Source organism: Dipodomys ordii, unplaced genomic scaffold (genome assembly GCF_000151885.1).
Source record: "Dipodomys ordii isolate 6190 unplaced genomic scaffold, Dord_2.0 Scaffold138, whole genome shotgun sequence".
NCBI lineage: Eukaryota > Metazoa > Chordata > Mammalia > Rodentia > Heteromyidae > Dipodomys > Dipodomys ordii.
In genome coordinates, this window is record NW_012267354.1 from 2,981,162 (window position 1) to 2,992,805 (window position 11,644).

The 11,644-nt window shown below is 37.0% G+C and overlaps 1 protein-coding gene across 1 annotated transcript; it reads right to left on the reverse strand.

Annotated features, from left to right (window-relative positions):
* Positions 1 to 981: 981 nt before the first annotated feature.
* Positions 982 to 1,917, reverse strand: LOC105996944 (vomeronasal type-1 receptor 4-like). Its single transcript, XM_013031178.1, has one exon. It carries the CDS (start codon positions 1,915 to 1,917, stop codon positions 982 to 984), a length of 936 nt encoding a protein of 311 aa, XP_012886632.1.
* Positions 1,918 to 11,644: the final 9,727 nt, after the last annotated feature.

An 11,644-nucleotide genomic window follows, 5' to 3' on the forward strand; every position in this document is an offset into this window, starting at 1 on the left:
ATGGGAAGGGTAAACAAAGGAGGAGGCTGCAATGCTTGGTAAGAAATGTACGCATTATCCTGCCCATGCAATTGTAACCCCTCAGTACAGTTTGTTCACAAATAAAATAAAATAAAATTTAAAAATAAATAAATTAATTAATTAATGTAGTGTCATATTAATTTATAGATATTTGTCGATAAACACAATGGTAGCATGATGGAACATGCCATCGCCCTAATGAGTGGTGTCTAGGAAAAACTCAATGTTTCCCCCCCCAATATGACTCATTTATCCATTTACAAAGTGATTACTTTATATTGTTAACTACAATGAAAAACATAGAAAGGAGTCAACTGGAATTTCAGGTGCTGTGTCCAATTTCTCTCACAATGTACAGTTGCTCTTATGTTTGTCCAGAGATTCTTCATTCATATCACATAAAACAAATATGTTTCCCTGAAGTTTAGTCCCATTAATGACTTTGCTTTTATGAAAAGGTATCGAACTTATGCTTTTATCATCTTCATACAATCAATCCTATTCTATGGACGAATATTTATGGCTATTTTCAAGAAAATATTTACATCTCCTACCCTTTACATAGTGTCTTTGAAATAATGAATGACACAATATACAATTTTTAAATTGTAATTCTCAAATATTAAATATACATGTATGATCAAGTGTTAGAAATGAAGTTCCTGGCATAAAGAATATTCTAGTAATGTGGAAAACTTACCAAGTTTATTTCTTGCTTCTTAATACAGGTACTGTGCTACTAAAAAGCTAGGCTCATCAAAACAAGTATTCAAGTCAGTCCTTGAGGCTATCAGAATAGGGAATGAGATTCTGTGTCACTCTTGTAGTCCAAAATTTCAGGGCTAGTTCAATATTACAGGTCTCCATGATTGACATTGGGGAATCAAATTTTACATGTTTAAGCTACTTTGAAATTACTTTGTTTTACAAACAACAAAACAAGTCTAAGGCTTATTTCTATCACTGACAAATCACTGCAACTGATATTTTCAATGTCTTTCTTTTTGAAAGAAAATTGCAACAGGTCAGACCTCCATCTCTCTGAATCAGCACAAAGGGACTGAGACTTGCATACCCAATGGTCAAAATGCCATGAATATTTAACATTGCAGAATTAGTTTCTAAGACAGAATTTAAAAATAGATAGAGAACACAGTCTGTCCAATAGAAGAAAAGAAAACATAACATCAGAAGGAGAACACTGTGGGCAGCTCTCATTTCAGGAAGAGTTTTGTGAAGGTGAGATATCTGAAGGTAGAGAACACGCTGGTGATGCTTGTGGAGAAGAAATAGCATGTAGCCACCGGCCCCACCCATGACACCCTGAAACATGGCACTGTGCATGGCCATTAGAATAAGGAGTAGCCATTTGGCTTTCTGACTTTCTGGTTGAAAATAACAATAATTGTCAGTTTTAGCAGCTTCTGATGTGTTTGCTCTGACGTTTGCGATGTGTTGAAATAAGTTGATGGGTTTCAAGGAAGTGAGGATCCAAAAGAAGAGAAACAGGGGAAGAATTTTTCTTGGAGTCTTTGGCTTAAATCTCCAGCAGAGAGAGCTTCTGGGACTGATGGTAATAGCCTGGACCACAGTGAGGAGAGTGGTGGTACAGATGGAAAATTCCCGGGCCACCCTCTGTAGAAAAACAACTACCTTACAGCCTATATCATCCAGCAAGTATCTCAAACCAAAAGCTGCTATTGCCATTGGTAATCCTTTGGAAAGAAGTATTATGGTGTTTGCAAAAGCCAAATGGATGAGAATAAGGTGTGTAGACTTCTTCTGAGTTCCTCTCCAAAATCTATATATAAAATTCACAAAAACAATGATGTTCCCTACAATGCCAATTGCAGTTAGAAAGAGGAAGAAGGTTCCCTTGACAACATTCAAAATCATTTCTGTATGATGAGAAGATGTTGGATCCAGAAAACACTTCTCTGAAGGGAATTAATCAGTAATGATGATATAACTGTGGGAAAGTATTTCATAACTTACAACACTTTAGAGTTTAAGAAATGAACATGATATATGTAATTATTCAAACACTGTTGGTACCAAAATGGTTTTTCTGTACAAAATAATTGTTTTCCCTTTCAAACTCTTTGTGAATTATTTTTATTATTTTCAAATCCCTTTTGGACTGCCAAAATCAAACATCCAAATTTAGAGTTTAGAATTCTTTTGAGCACTGTCAGGATCAGAATTTGATCCTGAACACAGGCACAAATTGATTCAGTAGTTCTAAAGTCATATTTCTAGGAAGTGCCCTCCTTCATATTTCTGTCCTCAGAGACCTTCCCCAAAGAAGAAGAAGAATGGAAATGCGTTGGCTCTCAGACCATCTCAACAACACCCTGTTTTAATCAAAGAAAAATTAGTGTTCCCAATGAAAATTTGCATGACATCATAATTCAAAGAATTATCAGGATTACTCACCTAGTAGCTGTGGTGCAGTGGAAACCTTGGTCAGTTCTCTGCCAAGCTGAGGCCTCCCAGATCCTATTTGTATCACACTGATGTGTGAAGCTCTTGCCTTTCATAAACTCCCAGGCTTTAATTTTCTCAGTTGTGTCCATGTCAGAGAGAAGCAAACTCTGTAGAATTTCAATCCCTGTAGTACAACTTTTCTTCTCCCTCTACAATTAGTACTTATCATTGTCTCAGAAGTCATATTTGGCTGAATTGAGACTTAATTATTTTAATAGTAGGAAGTTAAGTGGAAAAGTGAACAGCAACTCAAGTGTTCAGAGCTTGTGTCAAATGTCTTCAAACTTGTTTTCACCTGCTCCAATTTGCAAGCTTGGAGCAGATTGGGACTAGTTCCCAAGACAGAATAAGTCACTTTCTTTTCTATCTCAGTCATTCTTTAAACTGAATATAATAAAGCTGGTTACTATTGGGGACTCCATATTTGAGCAAGTCCTTACCAGTTCCTTGACAGGACAAGGGGTCTTGAGCCATGCCTCCAATGCAACATTTTTCTGGAAAATTGGAGATAGGGTCCACAGAGTTTTCTGTTGGCATACAACTGAGGCCCTCCAGATTCAAGTCTCCTAATTAGGGCAGAGATGTGAGGCACTGGTGCAAACTTTCTAAAATTTTTATTTGTACAAAGTAGGGGGGAAGTGTTTCTATTTTGACCTTTCCATTTGTGCATAAAATATGTTCCAATCAAACTAACTTGTCTTGTTTTTCTTCACCTGTTCAATTGATAAAGATTTAATAGCTGGAAACTTGCCTTGAGCTGTACAGCTGAGGAACAGCACCTTGGCCCAGAGTTCAAGCCCCACAACCCCCCCCAAAAAAAATAGTAACTGGGCGCTGGTTGCTCATGCTTGTAATCCTAGCACTAAGGAGGCTGAGATCTGAGGATCACATTTCAAAGCCAGCCCAGGCAGCAAAGAGATTCTTTCCTCCAATAAACCACCAGAAAATTGGAGGCGGTGCTGTGGCTCCAGTGGTAGAGTGCTAGCCTTGAGCTTAAGAACTCAAGGACAGTGCCCACACCCTGAGTTCAAGATCCATGACCGGGGAAAAAAAATCAAAATAAACAAAGAGCTAAAAATTAAAAAATTAAACAGGAAAAAATATTAAAAGTTAAAGAGCAAAAAATTAATGCAACAACAATTAATGCAATTAAAAATAGGCAAATAACTTGAACAGACAACTCTAAGAAGTACAAGTCATCAAGAGATAAATGAAGAAATGTTCAACATCCATATCCATAAAGGAAATGAAAATAAAAAACTACACTAAGATTCCATCTCACCAGACATAATGATTATTGTGAAAAACAAACAGCAATAAATACTGTCAGATTGAAGGAAAAAAGAATCTATTGACACCATGGTAGAATGCAACAATTATGGAAATATGTTTTCCTTTGCTCATATAATAACAACAAATGGGACTCAAAGATTCAATGAGATCATCCATTGTCTTTTCAAAAAACCAATTCTGAAAGTAAACTTCTGTTATTCATCTACACTGAAGAATAATGCTTCCATTATTTATTCTACTACCCTGTAGGAACATTGAGAATAAATATACACACACAGGACTGGAATTTTATCTAAAGGCAGCTCTTTTTCCCTACAAAGTTGGAGCAACACTGGGCTGGGCTGGGAGCCATATTCATGGTTATTGGTTCCCATTTTCTGTATCTTGAACATTAAAGAGACAAAAAAATACTGTGCCTAAACCAATAGCATGTAAATAGCATGTAATTTTCTTAATAGCATGTAAATTTTCCATTGTTTGATGTTGAGTAGGGAAATCCAGACCCAGATATTGAGCAAGTTTTACATGCTATTTATTAAAATATACAGAAATTGAAAAGTAGATATAATTAACTTTACCTGGGACAATGGGTAGCATTTCTTTGTTTTTTATAGTATTTTTTATGAAACTTATAAATTCTTTCCCCTCATGTTTATGTCTAGGCTATGTATATGCACATTAGGTGTTCGCATGTATGTGTATGTATAAAAGTTATTAAATTTTGTTGGCTTAACAAAACAGGGATGTTTTCCCCCAGGTCCTGAAACTCTCTTTAGAGCTGTTATCCTCATGGAAGACTTTGCCAAATTGTTCAGTATTTGCATAAAGGAAATAGCTTAACTTCACTGAGAACTTCCCCTGTCAAAAGATGTGAAGAGTGTATTTTTTTTTGTTGGTTGTGGGGCCTGAATTCTGAGTCTGGAGGCTGTCCCTCAGCTCTTCATCTCAAGGCTAGTGCTCTACCACTTGATCCACAGAGCCACTTCTGGCTCTTTTTGCTTATGTGGTGCTGAGGATTCAAACACAGGGCCTCATGCATGCAAGGCAAGCAGTCTACCACTGAGCCACCTTCTGAGCCCTGATTTTAGTTTTTTGAGTAATCTCCATAATGATTTCTTTAGTGATTATACTAATTCACATTCCCACCAACAAACTATGCAGAATCTTTTTTTCCTGCATGCTCATCAGCATTTATTGTTTGTTTTCATGGTAATAGTGATTCATACTATGGTGAAATAGAATCTCTGTATATTTATGACATGCATTTCTTTTACAACTCAAGATGTTGAACATTTTTCATGTGTATAGTTGCCATTTGTTGTTTTTTATGCTGTCCATTTATTTGCCTAAAAGTTAGACTATTTGATTTTTAACATTTAGATTTTTGGATTCATATATACTAGATATCTAGCGGTCTGGAGATAAGCAAAAAAAGACATTAACCGATACTTGAAATTATCTATTACATATGTTTTTTTTTTAATTTGCTGTGATCAATTAGGAAATTCTTGTGCTTATTATCTGTGCTTCTAGAATCCGGTTCATGAAGTCATTGACTTTCATATATCTTTTAAGCTTTTGCTGTTCAATTTTCAAAGTTTAAATGTCTCACCAAGGTCATATATGTATGTATGTATGTATGTATGTATGTATGTATGTATGTATGTATGTATTTTTCATCTGTAGTGAGGCTTGAACTCTGGGATTGGGCGCTGTTCCTGTGCTCTTCAGCTCAAGTAGAGTGCTCTACTGCTTAAGCCACAGCGTCCCTTCCAGTTTTGTAGTGGCTTATTAGAGATAAGAGTCTCATGGACTTTCCTGCCCAGTCCGGCTTTGAACTGTGATCCTCAGATCTCAGTGTCCTGAGTAGCTAGGACTAGAATATGAGCCGCCAGCTCCCGACAGGGATTTTATTTTTATTTTCTTCTTTGTTATTTTTTTTATTGTGAAAATACCGTCCAGCAAGGTTACAATTGCATGAGCAAGGTGATAAATACATTTCTTATCAAGCATTGTTGCCTCCTCCTCCTTTGTTTCCCCTTCCCATCCCTTCCCATCGTCCCCCCCTCCAAAGCCCCCTACTCCCTGCCACAAGGGCCAAAGTTGTAAAGGTTGTTTTTGATATAACGACTTGTACATCTCATTGTTGCAATGGGAGCACCTGAATCCCTATTTAAGCAATTTGTTTTTTCCCTTCCCTTTCACAAATTATACCAACATCAAATACAGTGAAAGAGGAGTTATACCATGGGGGAGGGACATACAAAGCAACAAAGAAATCATCTTATTAATATGTTAGAAACCATCACAAGAAAGAAAAACCATTTGAATCCTTATCTTGGGTTCATTTTGCTTAACAACTTATCTGACCGTTTCTGCTTGTCTCAGACATATACTAGTTATTGCAAATAAGGGAAACCATTAGACCTGTTTCTTTTGGCCTGGCTTACTTCACTTAATATAATTTACCAGCACAGCTATGTTTGTTGCAGCATTATTCACCATAGCTAAGATATGGAGCCAACCCAGATGCCCTTCAGTAGATGAATGGATGAAGAAAATGTGGTATCTATACACAATGGAATTCTATGCCTCCATCAGAAAGAATGGCATTGCCCCATTTGTTAGGAAATGGAAAGACTTGGGCTTTTATTTTTAAATAGCCTTTGTACAAGGTGAAGGACAGAGGTCTAATTTCAAACTCACACCTGTGGATAACCAGTTGTCCTGGAACAAAGTGTTAAAAAGACTGTCTTCTCCAACATAGGTTTTAGGGTCTTTTGTCAAAAACCAGGCAAATCTAGGTCTATGGGTACATTTCTCAACATTGTTCCCATCTCATTGTTTGTCTGCATGTCTGTTTGTGCCATTACCAAGCTTTTTTTCCTATTCAGTGTTAGTAGTCCAATTCTAAGTCAGCATTGCTGTTGGTCCTCAGGTTTGTTCTATTTGAGTTCTGTTGTGAATGCCACGTGACTTTTAAGACTGAGTTTTCTATTTCTATGAAAAATGACACTGATGTTTGGATGTGGATTGCAGTAAATGTAGATTAGTTTCAGTAATATAATCATTCCCTCCATATGACGACTGCCAATCCATGAGCATGGAAAGTCTTCATCTTCTATTGTCTTCTTCAAGTTCTTCCCACATGGTTGTGTAGTTAAAATTATATGAGACTTTCACCCCCTTCAATTTATTCCCAGGTATTTGGGTGTGCTACTGTGAGTGATATTGTTTTCCTTCCCTTTCTTAGCATGATTATTGATGATATTGAATAAGTACAGAGAGAACAGACATATTTGTCTCACTCTTGACAGTTTTCTACACTTAGTCAAATATTAGCTATAGGTATATTATATGCAATCATTATTATGTCACAGTACATCCTTTCCATTCCTGTTTTGTCACAGATTTTATCATGTAAAGACAATAAATTTCATTGGAGGAGTTTTTCTGTATTTATTGAGATGATTATGTGTTTTTATCCATTATTCTGTTTATGTGGTACATTATGTTTATGATTCCATATGTTTGAAAAATCTTTCCTTCACTAGAATGAAACCAGTTTGATCACACTGTATGGTATACAAAATTCATATATGAGCTACCGTTTATATGTAATACAAGGAAGTTATGTGATATTTCCATTCTTGTGCAGAGTGCACTTGGAACAAATCCAACCACCTCACCCCTTCTATTTTCCTCTCTCTATGAGCTTTTTGACATGCTGTTTTTCAAGTATTTTATTGACAATTTTCACTTATGGGCATGAGTGAGATTTTCTATACATTTGTGATTTCATTTCTATTTGATTTAATCATTTTCTGCTTCCTTCAATGATTCACTGATCATTCAAAAATGTGTTATTTCTTCTGCATGCTTTTGCATATTTCTCTTGCTGCTGAATTCCAGGTATACTCTATTGCAGTCTGATGAAATCCAGCAGCTCATACCTATGGTCCTAGATACTTGAGAGGAAGACTTTTGAAAAAGGGAGGTAGGATTTCCTAGGCAAATTTTAGTGAGTGTCAATCTCATTAAGCAAACTGGGGTTTGTGCTGCAGGTGTGCACTCACAGTTAAGTGGGTGGCCATATGTAAAAGGATGGCTATCTGAAGCTAGCTCACAAGGCGGGGTGGGGAGGGGAGGGAAGATAAGGAATGAAAGCTTTTATATAAAAATAAAAATAAAAAAGGGCTGAGATATGGCTTCAGTGATGGAAGGCCTGCCAAACAAATGTGAGGCTCTGACATAAAACTCCAGTGCTGATAAATATGATATGATATAGTTTTTTTTGTATCTGTGATGACTGGCTGTATGCCATAAATTTTGTTTATTTTGATAACATTCTATAAGCTGCTTAGAAACATGTGTCTTGTGGGTCTTTATGATAAAATATTCCACACATGTCTTTTAGGTTAATTTGAGTGACAGTACTGAAATCTATATCCTTACTCCTTGTTACTAAAGTTGTTGAAGTTTTCATTTCCAGATTTTCAATTTGTTATTTTTGCATTACTGTGAACTATCACTAAGAGGAGGGCTTCGTTTAATGTAGGTGTGGGGTGTCTGTTAGACAATGGAGTTTTGTCTAATATCCATGATTTTTTAAATGTTTTTTGTTTTGGATATTTTGTGGTTTGAACTTGGGGTCTCATGTTTGCTAACAGAGGCTTTACTACTAATCCGTGCCTGCTGCCCTTGTGCAAAACAGTGGTTTTTCCTTATGAAAGTCCAGAACCAATCTCTGTGTTTTTCTGTCTCTCTCTTTTCTCTATTCCTTTCCTCTCTCCCTTTCTTCCTCCCTTCCTCCTATTTTGGCTCCCTCCCTCTTTTCCCTCCCTCTTTCCCTTCATCCTTCCCTCCCTTCTTTCCTACCTTCCTACCTTCCTTCCTTCCTCTCATTCTCTCTTTCTTATCTTTCCTTCCTTCCTTCTTCCTTCCTTCCTTCCTTTCTCTCTTTCTTTCTTTCTTTTTCCTTCTTTCTTTCTCCATTCTGCATCATTTTGGAGCAGTTTGCCCTTTAAAGCTAAAACACTATATTACACCTACATCCAATAAAAAAAACTGTGGGACAAAACTGTTATTCAAAAGCATTAAAATGTAACTTACGATCTCAACATTCAGACTAATAAAGAATTTATTCTGAGAGGAAGTAAGAAAATTAGCATAACCAAGCTATTTCACTGTACTAACTTAGAAATATATGAAGTTTAAAATTTTTGTTTTATTTTTGAATGAGCATATATTCATAATACCAAGGGATTTCATTGTGGTGATTCCATACATGCACACTGCGTACTTCTATCCAGCTCACTCTGCCCATTTGGTTCTCATTCCTACCTGGTTTCTCCTCCCATCATCATGGTGTTGGGGAATTGTTTTCTGCCTCACTGGCTTTTATTTCTCCCCCTTTCTCAATACATATTAGCCTATGTCTGTGTGACATCCTTCACTCCCCTTCACTCCTCAGTATCCTTCCTTTTTCCTCTCTACCCAACCATTGTTCTACCCTAGATAGTCTTTTGTTTTTACTTGGGTACCATGGTTATGATTGTGATTACCATCATCATTGTAAGAGAAGCTGCTATATTTGATTTTTTTATTTAATGGATATTGTAAAGGTGATGTACGCAGGGGTTACAGTTACATAAATCAGGTAATGAGAACAAAAGAAAAGAACCTGGCCCTTGCACCCTGATGCTTCCACTTATACCTTCAAGGTGGCTTGTATTATGACATGTCCCACATGGTTGAAATAGGATCTTGATAACTTTTTTCCTGTCTGACCTCAGACCAGAGACTTCTCAATCTAGGTCTCTTGAGTAGCTAGCATTACAAGTGTGAGCCACTAGAGCCTGGCTATGTGTAACAATTTAACTCACATTTTTCTCTGTCTTCTCTATGTCTTAGCATTAGAATTTATGACTGTAGAAGTGACTTATGTTTCCTAATCTTAACTCCTTTTTTTTTTTTTTTGGTTGTGGGGCTTGAACTGTGGGATTGGGCGCTGTCCCTCAGCTCTTCAGCTGAAGGCTAGTGCTCTACCAGTTGAGCCATACCTCTGAGTGGTTTCTCAGAGGTAAGAGTCTCATAGGCTTTCCTGCTTTGCCTGGCTTTGAACTGTGATCCTCAGATCTCAGCCTCCTGAGTAGCTAGGATTACAGGCATGAGCCACCAGAGCTCTGGCTTCCTAATCTCAACTCTAATATCTGGAAGAAAATGTAATAAAACTCATTTAAGGAAGTGTCATACTCTTTTTCAGTAATTTTTGTTACCGTCACAAAATAGCACCTTATCCATTTAGAGACTTTCTTTAGTGCTAACCATCTCTTCTTCATGATTCAGAATTTGCTGTCAATTCTAATTTCTCTTCAGGGATTCCTATTCCTTCCTTTTGGAATGATAATGGGGACCTAGTTGGGGACCTATTATTTGACCTTATTTCCTGTAGCATAGATGAAGAAAAGCCTGTCACAGGAAAACTCTGAAACTAAGATAAACACCATACTGCACATCTCCAATCACACCATAAACCCTCAAACATCACAGAGTATGACATGATAATGTTACTAACACCAATTTTGTGTGGGTATAATGCAAGCCAAACACACAAATAGATACAGAGACAGAAAAAAACATGTAGATGAGGCATTCTTAACAATGGAGTGAAGAGTGTTGGGCATTTGAGTGCTGGTGTGTGAGGAAGATACATGTCAACAGCTGGCCTCAATCCCGACATTTTCCCAAACAAAAGACTTCAAGTATAAAAACGGCAGAAAATTTAGCAAAATAAGTATTACAGAAGTAATAAAAAGTATTTTTACTATTTAATACTGGGGCTGGGAAGGTGGCTCATGGGCTGGGAAGGTGGCTCAGTGGTAAAGTGCTTGTTTTGCATGCATGAGGCCCTGGGTTCGATTCCTCAGCACCACATAAGCAAAAAGAAAAAAAAAGCCGGAAGTGGTGCTGTGACTCAAGTGGTAGAGCCTTGAGCTGAAGAGCTGAGGGACAGCGGCCTGGCCCAGAGTTCAGGCCCCACGACCAGACCCAAAAAAAAATTAATATTGGACTCTAAATCTGTGTCCATCAGTGCCAATATTTTCTATTATGGATATGTGATGAGTGAAACAAGTTATGTATTCTTAAACATGACTTTTTTAAAAAGTGACTTTTGAGAGCTGAGCACCAGTGGCTCACACCTGAAGTGGATCACACTCAGTAGTAGTCTGAGTTCTAAGGGTGGTAGTTTAAAGCCAACCTGGGTATTAATGTCTGTGAGACTCATATATCCAACTAAACATGAAAAAACTGAAAGTGGAACTAGGGCTCAAGTGGTACAGCACTAGACATGAGCACAAAAGCGTAGGACAGCACCCAGGTACTTGTGTTCAAGCCCTAGGAATGGCATCCCTACCCCCCCACAAATGGTTGCCATAATATATTATAATGATAACTATGCATTCCATACAAGTATTTTTTCATTCCAAAAAAGAACAAAAAAAACCTGTGAGAAGGTATGAGAGGGGGAAACTTGTAGAAAGTAAAAGAAGGGGTGATATTGTTCAAAAAAAAGAAATGTACTCATCACCTCACTTATGAAATGCGAATTCCTCTTTAAGCACATTAATAGTAACAATAAACTTATTTTTGAAAACACAAAGTGCTTCACCACAATAATCAATCCCAGCTGTTTTGTCAGTTACTAAAGACAGACTGCTCATTGAGCAGTGTAAGAGCACTAGTCAGTGATATCTTTAGACAAATTTATATTTGTTTCATTTTCATTTATTTGTTTAACACGCATTGAATTCACAAAAAATCTAGAAACCTGTGATGAAAT

Bases quoted from the DNA above. Each gene is read 5' to 3' on its own strand.
- LOC105996944 (XM_013031178.1), bottom strand. From the start codon at position 1,917: ATGATTTTGAATGTTGTCAAGGGAACCTTCTTCCTCTTTCTAACTGCA.